This window comes from Orycteropus afer, unplaced genomic scaffold (assembly GCF_000298275.1).
Source record: "Orycteropus afer afer isolate SDZICR_OR568_19922 unplaced genomic scaffold, OryAfe1.0 scaffold00002, whole genome shotgun sequence".
In the NCBI taxonomy this organism is placed as follows: Eukaryota; Metazoa; Chordata; class Mammalia; order Tubulidentata; family Orycteropodidae; genus Orycteropus; species Orycteropus afer.
Genome location: NW_006921589.1, coordinates 30,508,234 through 30,522,323, shown reverse-complemented (window position 1 = coordinate 30,522,323; position 14,090 = coordinate 30,508,234). Strand labels below are relative to the sequence as shown.

The following is a 14,090-nucleotide window of genomic DNA, read 5'->3' as shown; positions in this document are numbered from 1 at the left end:
CACCACTCACAAGTGAAGTCCAGCCAAGTTGACACATCTTCAACTATCACAGCAAGCAAAGTTGTGTCATATGCGTATCGCAGGTTGTTAATAAGTCTTCCTCCAATCCTGATGCCACATTCTTCATATAGTCCAGCTTCTCGGATTATTTGCTCAGCATACAGATTGAGTAAGTATGATAAAAGGATACAACCCTGACATACACCCTTCCTAATTTTAAACCCTTCCTGGTTTTAAACCATGCCGTTTCCCCTTGTTCGAATGATGGCCTCCAGGTCTTGTACAGGTTCCTGATGAGCACAATCAAGTGTTTTGGAATTCTCATTCTTCTCAGTGTTATCCATCATTTGTTATGATCCACCTAGTCGAATACTTTTGCATAGTCAATACAACACAAGTAAACATCTTTCTAGTAGTCTTTGCTTTGAGCCAAGATCCATATGACATCAACAATGATATCTCTCATTCCATGTCCACTTCTGAATCCAGCTTACATTTCTGGAAGTTCCTGGTCAGTGTATTGCTGCAACCATTTTTGAATTAACTTCAGCAAGATTTTACTTGCATGTGATATTAATGATACCATTCGATAATTTCCACATTCTGTGGAATCATCTTTCTTTGGAATGGGTACAAATACGTATCTTTTTCGTCAGTTGGCCAGGTAGTGGTCTTCTGGATCTCTTGGCATAGCTGAGTGAGTGCCTCCAGAACAGCATCTGTTTGTTGAAACATCTCAACAGGTATTCCACCAATTCTAGCCTTGTTCTTCGCCAATTCCTTCAGTGGAGCTTCGACTTTTTCCTTCAGTACTATTGGTTCTCGATCATATGTTGGACAGTCTACTTCTGTAGTGATACCACCTCGGAAACCAAACGAGGGGTCGCTATGACTTGGATCCAACTCAGTGGCATTGAGTTTAGTGCCTAGAATATTGATCTTTATTCGTTCCGTTTCATTTTTGATAACTTGCAATTTTCCTAGATTCATACTTTATACATTCCATGTTCAAATTTTTAATGAATATTTGCATCTGTTTCTACTCATTTTGCGTCTTGCCACATCAGCCAATGGAGGTCCCAAAAGCTTTACCATGTCTATATTGTTAAGGTCGTCTCTACTCTGAGGAATCAGCTCTTCTGCAGTCAAATTTTGAGGGCCTTCTGACCTGATGGGCTCATCTTCCAGCACTGTATTAGACAGTGTTTCAGGGCTATTCATAACGTTTTCCAGTAATACATCAAACAGTGTTTCAGTGCTATTCATAAGGTTTTCACTGGCCAGTTTTTTGAGAAGTGGATAGCTTCTTCCTTCTTCCGAGCCTTTCTTAGTCTGAAAGCTCCACTAAAACCTGTCCACCATGGGTGGTAACCCTGCTGGCATTTTCGTACACAATGGCATAGCCTCCAGCCTCACAGCAACATGTAAGCCACCACAGGATGACAAACTGACAGAAAAGTTTGTCTCCTTTAGTCGTTCCTAACCCCCTACACCTGCCTACCTCAGGCAATGGCCTTAAAATAGAGCCACCCACAAGCAGTCCCTGAAGCCCGGCCTGCCTATCTCAGGCCCCAACCTTAATAAAGAGCCACCCCCAAGTGAAAAGCAGGTCCCAAGCCCCAGCCTACCCATCTTGGGCCACGACCTTAATAAAGAGCCACCCCAAGCAAAAAGCAGCCCCCAGCCCTGGGCCCACCTACCTCAGGCCCTGGCCTGAATATGAAGCCACCCTCAAGGGAAAAGCAGCCCCTAGCCCCAAGCCCTCCTACCTTGGGCTATGGCCTTGAAATAGAGCTGTCCCTAAGCGAAAAGCAGCTTCCAGGCCCCAGGCCAGCCTACTTTAGACCCTGGCCTTAATGAAGAGCCACCCCTAAGCGAAAAGCAGCTTCCAGGCCCTAGGCCAGCCTACTTTAGACCCTGGCCTTAATGAAGAGCCACCCCTAAGCGAAAAGCAGCCCCCAGCCCTGGGTCTGCCTTCCTCAGGCAAAATCGATTTGATGGCAGTAGGTGTATATGTGTATATTTTTTATCTCAGACATTATAGTTTTTCATTCTTAGAAGTTCAGTCTTCTAGATTCTTAAACTTATAACTGTTTTAATGCCCTCCTCTATTTCTATCTGTGTCATTTCTGGCTTGGGTTCAATTCAATTTTATTCCTCATTATAGGTCATATTTTCTTTCTTTGCATGCCTGATAATTTTTGATGGGTGCCATACATTGTGAATTTTACTTTGTGGGTTGGAATTTTCATAGTTCTCTAAGTATTCTTTTTTTAAAATATTGTTGAATTTTTTATTGTGATTTGGTGAAAGTTTACAGAGCAAATTCATTTTCCATTCCATACTTCATACACATTTTGTTTCATGCCATTGATTATAATCCCTCCCAGCATAATGTTTTCAAGGTTCATCCATGTTGTAGCATATCAGAACTTCATTTCTTTTTATGTTTCTATAATATGCCATTGTTTGTGTATACCACATTTTGTTTATGCATTCATCTGTTGATGGATACTTGGGATTGTTTCCACTTTTGTATGTTATTTTTTATGTAAAAAGAATGTTTATTTATTTATTTTTTTTGGTTTAGATTAATACAAGAATCATAGCTATCATTTCTCCATTTTTCTCAACAAAAGAATTAATTAGTAATTTGATTTACTTTGCAAAAAACTAAAATTCCTGTTTTTATCTATGTGTTTTATCTGACAGATTAGAATTATTTTTGCAGAATGAATTCAGAACAAAAGAGAATTCCGTTCTCTTCCACTCTTAACTGAAGAATGAAAAAAGGCACCCATTTTGCTCAGAAATGCACCTTAACTTGTATTTGATTTATTTAAATCTAAAATTATTTTGTACATTTGTCTTTTACATGTCTTAGAATTTAATTTGGGTTGTCTGCAAGCTTCCAAAGAACTCGTGAATGATGTCATTCTTCCCAAGTGGGCTAAGTCAGCTGAAGATTTCATCTATAAACATAGAAAAGCACTGGTAAGATTTTTGTCTTTAGTTATCAGACAGATTAAGACGATAAAGTCGTGTTTTTTAGAGGAGGAGGCAAAGTGTATCTGACTTACTTTCTAGATTCACTTGTAATCTATTATAATACGTATGCTGCTTTAGAAAATACATTATACTAATATCTTGAGGATATGAATTTTTATGTAGTAACTCTATATACTTTTAGGAATATTTATCAAAAATTTAAATATTTTCAGTTCCATAAGATATCTGCCTGCTCTGTGTGAAACTATCCTAGTCAACAAACTGATGTGTTTTGATGTTTGCAGTTCCCACATATGTTTCAGATCTAACAATGATAAGCTTTTGTTTTTGCTGATAGATTTCACAAAGTTTCTAATAAGGAGGCCAAATTCTAAAAGCCACTTAAAAAATTATTAAAAGTACTTCCTATCTGGGTGTATGGTAGAGCTGATAAAGGACAAGGTTGTGGTGACTTCTTGGCCACAGCCAGCTACCCTGAGGGAGTGGGTAGTTGGACCTTTGAGTTTGGGACCATGGTCACCGGAGACATCAAGCTCAAATGACATAACATACTACACCAACACATTGTTCTATATCCTGCTTTGGTGAGTAGTGACTGGGGTCTTAAAAGCTTGTAAGCAGCCATCTAGATGCAAGATGGGTCTCCTTGTCCATAGCAAAGAAGAATGAAGAAAAGCAAAGATGCATGGAAACAATTGGTCCAAGGGACTAGTAGACTATGTGATCCTCAGCCTATATGACCATGTGACCAGAAGAACTAGATGGTACCCAGCTACCACTGTCAACCACTCGGAGGGAGATTGGCACAGGAGATCTTGGATAGAGTGGGAGAACAATGTAGAACAAAACTCAGAATTGTTTTAAAAAGAAAAAGACTGAGTTTGCTGGTCTGATAGAGCCTGGTGAGACCCCCTGAGACTATGGCCTAGTTACCCTTCAGGTCTGTAACCGAACTCACTCCTGTGGCTTCCAGCCAAACAAAAGACAGGCATGTGTGGTGAACATTTATGTCAGATAGATAGACTCCTTGGAGTGATTAGTCATGGGAGAACAGAAGGGCAGTATTTGCATAGGGAAACAGATCGGGGAGTGAGAGTGCACGGGAGGGAAGGACACGTGGAAGAGGTAACTACAGAGAGAAAGTAGGAAGAGAGCTGTTACATTGTGGGGAATTGCAGTCAATGTTCCTACACATTTTGTATGTACTGCTGTGTGGAAAATGAATTTGCTCTGTAAACTTTCACCTAAATCACAATAAAAAATTTTTCAAAAATTATTGAAAGTATTTCCAGTTTGGAATTGAAGGACTGGCAAAGGTTAGTTGACATTATTGTGTTAGTGTCTTGTAGATAATGTTTGATGGCTCCATATTTTCCCCTCAACAAGACAATGTAGTTCTCAAGTGAAATGTTGCAGAATCTGAAACTAATTAGGCCAATACTTTGCAGCACTCCTTCTTATGAGTACATAGTTTTTCAGGTTTACAAAATTGAAGTTTAAATTACAACATTTGTAAGAAAATTTGTAAAATTCAGGATTAGGTTATAACATTTATGTGCATTAGCCCTATGCATGAATAGAGAATTAGAAAAAATAAATAACTGTACAAAATAACCTTTTACTTAGCCAACCAGGAACTTCTCATGTGCTTTTCTCCTGTACTATCTATGAAATGAAGTAAGTTCCAGAATCTTAGGATGACATACTTTCTAGATTATTATTAATAAGATATTAAGAAGTATGTAGCAGACCCCAAATTTCAATGCCCATTTTACTATTTCTGACAGTTCTGTGGGCTCAATTTGCCAGTACTTTTTGCTGATCTGGCTTTAGGTTTCTCGTGCAGTTACAGTCGTGTGGAAACCAAGGTAGGAGTCATGTGCAGACTGCATTGGCACACTGAGATAGCTGAACTTCTCATTCTCACCATGTCTCCAAAAGTACAAAAGTTGGAACTTCTGTCCTTTCTTAAGATTTAGGTTCAGGACTGTCACAAAATCATTTCTGCTATCTTATAATGGTTAGGCAGTCACAAGATCAATTCATATTCAAGGAGGAGAAGGGAAGTCAATTCTTTTCTTAGTGGTGAGAGTGACAAAGAATTTGTAGGCTTTAATCCCCCACACAGTCTGCCTACTGGTCACAAATCATTAACATTAATTCTTCATGCAGAATATTCTCACTTCCTCTTAAGACTCCCAAAAGTCTCATCCCATTAAGACAGGGTGAGCAAACTTTTTTCTGTCAAGGGCCAGTCAGTAATTTTATTTCGCTTTGTGAGCCATCAAGTCTGTGTGGCAGTTACTCAGTTTTGCCATTGTAGTGTAAAAGCAAATAGATTGTGTCTGTGTTCTACTAATCTATAAATCTAACAGCCAACCAGATTTGGCCCACAGCCATTAAGGCATCAGGCCTGAAGTCCAGATCTTATCATCTAAATCAAGTCCATGCGTGGATGAGACTCCTCAAGCGTGGCTCCTCTTGTGTTTGAAAACTCTAAAGTAAAGAGACAGGTTGTATGTCCCCACATAACACCAGTGGTAAGACAAGGACACCACAACAGATACTTCTGTTCAAAAACCAAGAAAACCAAACCCACTGCCATCAAGGTGATTCCGACTCATAGCAACCATATAGGATAGAGAGAGACCGCCCTCTAGGGTTTCCAAGGCTGTAAATCTTTTACAGAAATAGGCTGCCACATCTTTCTTCCACAGAATAGATGGTGGTTCGAATTACCTTCTCAATGGCTCTTGGTTCTACCCTAGTTCTCTTAACTTCTTGCTGTGAGTCGTTCTTCCTCTTCCACACACACAAAAAAAAGATCATTATTTACAACTGAGTATCTTTTTCAGTCCCCTTCCTGATCATTCCAAAGTGAGCAGCTCATTTTTAACCCATCTTACTCCTCCGTATTTTATCATAAGCAGCTAAAAGAAGCCAAATGGCACTTTAAAACATTCTACTGGAAATTTCCACACCCACATCCCCAAGTTCACGAAGTATACTTTTTACCTTTCATGTAACTGAAACATGCGTTTCCTTTTCTTCAGTTTCTAGTAACAACTTCCTCACTGTCTTTTAAACCATCACATTGTCAAGGCTTATGCCTGCTGCTCAGATCACCTGTTGGGGTGGAGAGCACTTTGCAGCCATCTTTAAATCCTCCCCAGTGTGGTTCAGTATTTCCTTGAATTGAATTTATTGACAGCAATTTCAGTGGAAATGTCAACATAAAAATATCATGAATTCTATTGTTGTTTGTGGACTATTAGAAAATTTGTCTTACTTTCTTTGCCCATCAGTTAGAAGATACATGTGTAGTAGAAGTTAATAAATATCTCTACTTTATAGTAACTATGAATATTCAATATCTGCGGTAGTCATTGAGTAAATGTATAACATGATTTTGAAAGAATTTTATTTGTAGCCAGTAAGCTTTACATATGGAAATGTTTACTTTGCTCTTTCTTTTCTAAAGAATCCCATTTACATTTTAGTTGGAAGGTATCTCTATATTAATTGTTGATTTGTTCTTTTTCTAGGAGTCTGAATTTGTTTCTGCTCATCTTCATGAATGGATAGATTTGATTTTTGGCTATAAACAGAGGGGGCCAGCTGCAGTGGAGGCCCTCAATGTTTTCTATTACTGTAGTTATGAAGGTATAGCTTATATAGTTTTTCTCTTGCATTGTGTTGATCAAAACTATAGTTGGATACATATTTACACATGATATTTTGGGTCTATTTAATATGAGAAAGACTACAGTGGAAAAATGTTACGGGTCTTTTTCTATTTGAAAGATTAAGAGGCTGCTGCTTTTCTTTCTCTTTTTGGTAATACAGTTAGGTTGGTTTATATACACAAATCTATTACAAATGTCAGTTATTAGTGTCATATAAATTTTGATTACTTTTCATCATATATGTCCTATTTATTGAGGTCCTACAGTAAATGTTTAAATTGTCTTTGAAATTATAAATAACAAATTCTTAAAATAATTTTAAAATAAAAATAATAATATTGTTATAATGTTTAGTTCAGGATCAAGAAAATGTTCTAAATACATTGAAAGGCATAAAAAGTAGTTGGTTTTTCCGCACCCCCCCCAAATCCTTACAAAGCCAGTAGTTGTAAAGATTGTGGTATGAAGTTATACAAATTTGAACAGAGCCCATGTGACTTTTGGTAAATTGATAAGAATATTTTTGTTATGTCATTTCCATTGTAATAGAGTCATGCCAGTTGAAACCAGGTGCAATTGAATTGATTCTGATTCATGCTGACCCCATGTATGTCAGAGTAGAACTGTGGGTGAGTTTTCAGAGGTAAATCACCAGTCCTCTCTTCTGATGTGCCTTTGGGTGGATTTGAATCTCTAACCTTTCCGTTAGCAGCCAAGCATATTAACCGTTTACGCCAACCAGGGACTCCAGAGTAGATGTCCAGTCCTGTGCCATCCCCGTGATAGGCTGTGGATCAGACTGTTGTGATCCTCAGATTTTCGTTGGCTGATTTTCAGAAATTGATCTCCAGGCATTTTGTTCTCATCTCTCTTAATCTGGACACTTCTCTGTAAATTGTTCAGCATCATAGTGACCTGCAATCTCAATTTAGCCACCTCAGTGGCAAAAGGAGTCCTCTTCAGGAGGCTACATCAAAAGTGTGACTACAACTATGACTCAGAAGTTCCAGTCCAGAGAAGGACATCATGAAAAGTGATGACATAACCACATTGACTCATAAACTTTTAACTGAAACGCTGTCCCTTCTTCAAATAAACAAATAAGGAAACAAGCACATTCATGACGTAGTAATCCCATTCTGAACTTTAACTTGTATAACACTAGTTATTTGGGCCCTCTCAGTTGTTGATACAGTTCATATTTCCTGCTGGTCTCAGGTAGCATTAATATCAGCATTTCCCTTTTATTCCATTCACATCATCTCAGAGCTTGTTTCCACTGAGCAGGCACTTGTAGATTTGGGGTGAAAATTGAAACTCTAGAGCAGCGGTAGGAACCGTAAGGCCAAGAGCATTGAAGGACTCATTATTCGTTATCCAAAACTGCTACTGATCAGAGTTGGGGCATATATTTCCCCAAGAGTAAATGTGGAAGTCTTTGGCCTCTCTTTTCTTTTTTCCAGGGGTGCCTCAGGTTCTGGCTCTTGGCCAGCCAATTGATTTCTTTATTTAAGGGAAAGTGTAAAATCTTTTCATATTAGGCGAAGAACTTCAGGCATCACTGGGAGTGTTTCCTTCATGGGCTTGTTAAAATTCTGCAATGAAAAAAAACCTCAAAACAGTTGCCACTGAGTTCATTCCAACCCTCAGCAACTCTCCGTGTGTCGGAGTAGAGCCGTGCTCCGTGGGGTTTTCAAGGCTGTGACCTTTCAGAAGCAGATCACCAGGGCTTTCTTCTCAGTTGCCTCTGGGTGGCTTTGAATAACCAGACTTGATGTTAGCATTCAAGTGTGAACCATTCACAGTGCCCTTGAACTCCAAATTCAACAGGGACCTGTCAGTGAGTAGGAATAGGTATTCTGTTAAAATAAAAGCAAAGAGATTTATTGGAGATGCAAAACATTTCAAACCCAGGGACATGTCTGATCTCACAAAGTAAAGAAAGTCATATGTTCCAAAGTGGTGGAGTAACAGAGACATATTCATGAGATGAAACCAAAAATTAAAGATACAAAATTCGGATTAGAATTTGCAAAATGAGAAAAGTCAGAGGCAGGACAGTTCAAATTGGGGGAGTATCACAGTGATTGATTGGACACATGAATGTGGACTGTTTGAATGGGTGAGTTTAAATATGTGACTAAGGGTGGTTTGACAGGGTGATCATAAGGTAGTTATCTTAAAACATTTCCTGAGGGCTGTTGAGGGCTTTTCTGATGAGGGTCTTGTGTCAGGACCTTTCCTTAGGAACATTCTTTCCATGTCTTTAGTTTTAACCCAGATTTAGGCACTTAAATCTGCCAGAGGGCTGGCGGTTCAATCCCACCAGCAACTCCTCGGAAGGAAGATGGGGCAATCTACTTCCGTAGTGATACTGCCCTGGAAACCCAAGGAGGGGTCGCTATGAGTCGGGTCAACTCAACATCACATAACAACAACAATAAGGGTTTGACAATTGCAAGGCAAATAAGTAAAAGCTAAAATGGAGTTGGGGCACAGACCTGACCCAGTTATTCTGATATATGAGTCAAGCACCTCAAATTTTGGAACTTTGACACAGACCATTTATAATTTAAGAGAACCTCTTACTCCTCTGCTGGGTTGTCTTAGGGATTTTCATGTCTTTTTGCAACACCACTCTATTTTGTCACCTCCTGTTCTCAGATGAATCATGGCCAACCCTTTGTTTTGTTTGATTTTAACCAACTAGTCCACATTTCAGAAGTGATGGAAACATTTATTTTTTATTTTCTAAATCACAAGAAATTTTCTTAGAAACTGGTTTTCTGTGAGTTAGTGATTTATCATTCCCAGTGTTTTAAGACCTCTGTGTAGCTTCACTTTTTACAAGAGATACCAGGAAATAAATTTAGGAGGAAACATTCAAATGAAAGTTAACTCCCCCTACTGTATTCATATGGGTACATACATAAAACTTGCCTTTTTGTGTGGCATATAAAAAAAATTTCACAAAAATAGAAAAGGTTGTAAACTTTTAGAAAGTAAGGGTTTTATTTACTTCTCTGTGCCATTAGCCAGCACAGTGTCTAACATGTATTAGGCACTCCAAGCACATTATTTGAAGAAATAAATGAATAAATAAAAAACTATACTGTATTTAGAATCATACAATCACTATGGAATGGATCTTTTTGTCTTATAATTATTTGAACATTTTCTCTATTCATTAATTCACACTTAACCATATGCTACAACAAGTGCAGCATTTCTCACTAACACTGTAGACTAACAGTATGTTTCTTGGGACTGATGCTTACATGAGAGAACATGATGATGGATGTAACTGGACATTTGTACCTAGTGGTACACGAGATTCTTAATGTCCATTTAACATATGAATAAGGATTGGTCTTTATTATTTTTGGAGGATTCCCTCTTAATACCAAAAGAATGTTTAAGTGAGATTATTGTGTTGTGTGCCATCAATTCAATTCTATTCTGATTCATAGCAACCCTATAGGACAGAATAGAATTGGGTTTCCAAAGGTAAGGTTTCCAAGGCTATCATCTTTACAGAAGCATACTATCACATCTTTCTCCTTCAGAGTGGCTGATGGGTTCAAACTGCTGACCTTTCTGTTAGCACCAAGTATTTAACCACTATGTGAGATTATTTTCTGCCTATTTATGTTTGACCAGTTAACTTTTATTGTTTAAAACATTTTAATTCTAAATAATGGGTAAATTTTATTTTAATACACATAGAGTGCTTGAAGATTTACTGTTTTGTTTTTGCAGTTAACCTCTTGACAGTGTTCTTATAAATTGAAAAATGGAATAATATTTCTTAAAAATATACTGATCAGTTTCTTACATTGTGTGACTTGATGATTCATTTTCACTCTGTGATGAGGTGACTACTACTTCTGGTTTTAGGAGCTGTGGATCTGGATGCCTTAACAGATGAAAAAGAAAGAAAAGCCTTAGAAGGGATGATTAATAATTTTGGGCAAACACCTTGTCAACTGTTAAAGGTAAATCATATAAGTTATTGATAACATAAATGTCTAGAATTGAATTGCTAAGGAATAGTATATATTTTTAAGAATATTGACTAAAACTTTATTACAGAATTATCTAGAATTTGGGAAAAATTATACTGTCATTTAAAAAATAAATAGGTTTTAAATGATTGTTCCTACTTTGAAATAAGGGTGCACTGCAGTCAAATGCCACATGTGCAGCCAATTGCTCTGTCACAGATGGATTTATTTATACTCAGAAAGCCAATCACTTTTACTGTTTCTGAAAGGAAAGTGAGGTTGTTTCAGAAATTAAACATTCAGCCACATTATTAATTTTTAATTTGGAATAATGTATTGAATTTTAACCAAACATTTATTAAGCATTTACCATGCTTAAGATACTGTTCTAGGTATTGAAAATCCAAATATTAGTAAGATTTGCTCTCTGACTTTAAGATACCTACTCTCGTGTCATTGGGAGGTAGACCATAAAAAAATAATTGATAATTCAGCAGAAATACATATTAAGTAAAATAATTAAGTAATACACTGAAGAAAATAATAAAAGGGAATAATTAATTCTGACTTACAAATTCAGACGAGATATCAGTATGAAAAACTTTGAAGTAGAAGTACCTTTTTTATAGAAATTAAGAGAATAGGAACTCTGCTGAGGTAATGCTCTGAGCCAATGCGTGCTGCTATCAACAGTACATGGTATGCATTGTAGCTAGAGGCCAGTATGCGTGAAGGGATATATTGAAAGATGTTTTAATATAATTGTGGTATTACTTTTCCTTAAAATTATTTTGAAGGAACCACACCCTCCTAGATTATCAGCAGAGGAAGCAGTACAGAAGCAGACCAGAATGGACACTTCAACCCTAAACCTATTTCAGCACCTTCCTGAACTCAAGTCATTTTTTATAGAGGTAATATCCAACAGCAAAGAGTTTTCTCTGTGAATACCTCATACTTTAAAGTTAATTTTATTATGTAATGGTAGATGAGGATTATAATACTTAATCTGAATAGTTAATAACACCTCAGCAACCTGTTGTTGGGTATTTAAAACAATATTATTAAAGCTTTTGTTTGCTGCTGAGTGCTAGTCTGAGCTGTTTTCTTGGCTTTCTTTCTCCTACTTTTCATTTTCTCAACAAAAAAGAATAAATAATTTTATTTCAAATGCATTTTGTGTCAACTGATGATATCATGGGAGCATAAAATAGCTCTTATTCATAATATCTGCTCATCTAAAATATGGCCTAGTAAATCAGTTTGTTAATTAATAATATCAGAAGAGAATTCATGTGCTAAAGTTTAATTAGTTACTTTGAATAGTTCAGGGTGTGAATGTGAAACGTTGTCGTACTTATGAATTTGATATAGACAGGACAAGCAGTGGCTGGTAAATAGAGCAGCAGAACTAGAGAGTAAATATTTTGACTTTTGTAGACCAATAGGCAAAATCAAGTAGACACATAAATAATCACCTAGGATACAATTGTTTAAAAGTGTAAAAGTTAAATGCAGACCATACAAAGCAGGCATTAGGATGGATTTGTCTCAAAGCTGTACGTTTGAACAAGCTATAAGGTTTTTGCTGGAGACTGATCACATAGACAGCCTCTGTCTAGCACGTACCAGAATTTCAGACTCCCAGAGGAAAAGCAGGTGATCAGCATTAACCATAATGAGTCGGGTCCGACTCCACGGCACATCACAACAACAACAACAACAACTTTATATGGTTTATGATTCATTACTTAGTTCATATAAAGCTCTTAGAGCACATAGTACATACTTAATAATGTTAGGTTATCTTTATGTAATGAATATTAGGTATCATTTATGAACTGTTGTCACGTCAAGGATCCAAGTTCTTGAGGAGAGCTTTAAGATAGATATATAATACAGTATAGATGTAGGTGGGTGTGTAGGTATCAAAAAAACAAACACTAAACTCTCTGACATTGAGTTGAATCTGACTCATAATGACCCCTCCTTGGGTTTCCAAGACTGTATCACTACAGAGGTAGATTGCCCAGTCTTTTTTCCGAGGGTTTGAACCCCCAGCCTTCTAGTTAGCAATCTCTAATGCCTTAGACACTATGCCACCAGATCTCGAGTGGGTAGATAAATAATCTAATTGTTCTTCTTTTACATTGTGATAAGATAATGGTGGATTTTTCTGAGGACCATTTTTTTATCTGGTCCTATTTTTGTGGTTTTCAGATTATACCTCAGTGGAAGTTAGACCTAAAAGGAAATTTCTATACAATATAACCAGTTTTCCATAATTTGATTTATTTGAAAAATACATTCTTACATGGTCTGTATTTTCTACTTTATATTCATGTCAGTACAGCAAGGCAAAAAGGAAAGATCCCAAATCACAGACTGTTTTAAATGTTTCATGTTCCTTGAAATCTACATACCTGTCTAACAGCAGAGTAGTTGTAATGGAAGAAGTTGATGGGTTTCACAAATTTCAAGTATGCCATGCAAATGTGGTATATAATTCTTTTCCTGCATTTTAAATTAAGTGGTGATATGTTTCAGTATATCACAAGGCTTATCTTTGTATAAGGAATTAGAAGCTGTCAATAATTTATACCTAATAATAAGCAGAAGCTGTTAACTTAACCTTTTTCATTTTATAGGGAATTAGTGATGGTATTCCACTAATAAAAGCCATTGTTCCCAAAAGTCAATCCCGTTCTTTCATGTCTCAAGGCAGCCCTGAGTTACTGGTAAGTTGCTTACACCTTTTTCACACTGCCATGTCTGTATATCCATAGCAACTTATGAAAATTGTGAGGAAATAAAGATTTTTAAAAGTCAGTTTTAATAGTGATACAGAAAGTGTATCTAGAAATATTTTAACCAAGACAAAGCATTTCTTACATTTAAATAGTTTTTATTTTAAGTAATTGTTGTCATTCTAAACTTTTTCTGGAAAAATGTGTGACATTTTTGAGCAAGAGAAATAGGCAAAACATCTTAGTAGATATTAAAATTTATTCTAAAGCTGTAATAATAGTGAGAATGAGAAACAATAGAGAATTGAAAGTGTTTCATATGCAGGTCACTTTAATGAGTGCCTTATATGAATTTTGTCTACATAATAATTCTGTGAGATAGCCATTATTACTATTTCCCTTCTACAGATGAGAAATTAAAGCTAAGAGTAGTAACTTGCCTAAGATCAGAGAGCTAGCAAGTAAGAGATCTGGGCTCTGGCATGTGGACTAGAGCTAGGTCTGTCTTATTCTAAGTTTGTCACTTAAAAATCCCAATAACAGAAACCATAAAAGACGTAAATAAATGGAAAAACATCCCATACTCATGGATAGGAAGACTGAACATTGTGAAAATGTCAGTTCTACCCAAAGCAATCTATACA

General features: G+C 36.7%; 1 protein-coding gene across 1 annotated transcript in view; it reads left to right on the top strand.

Annotated features, from left to right (window-relative positions):
• The window catches only part of NBEAL1 (neurobeachin like 1), a 209,665-nt gene that overhangs the window by 181,842 nt on the left and 13,733 nt on the right, over positions 1–14,090 (top strand). Inside the window, 5 exon segments of the mRNA XM_042783564.1 lie at positions 2,885–2,994; positions 6,555–6,672; positions 10,593–10,690; positions 11,497–11,613; positions 13,348–13,437. Coding sequence (XP_042639498.1) covers positions 2,885–2,994; positions 6,555–6,672; positions 10,593–10,690; positions 11,497–11,613; positions 13,348–13,437 — 533 coding nt within the window.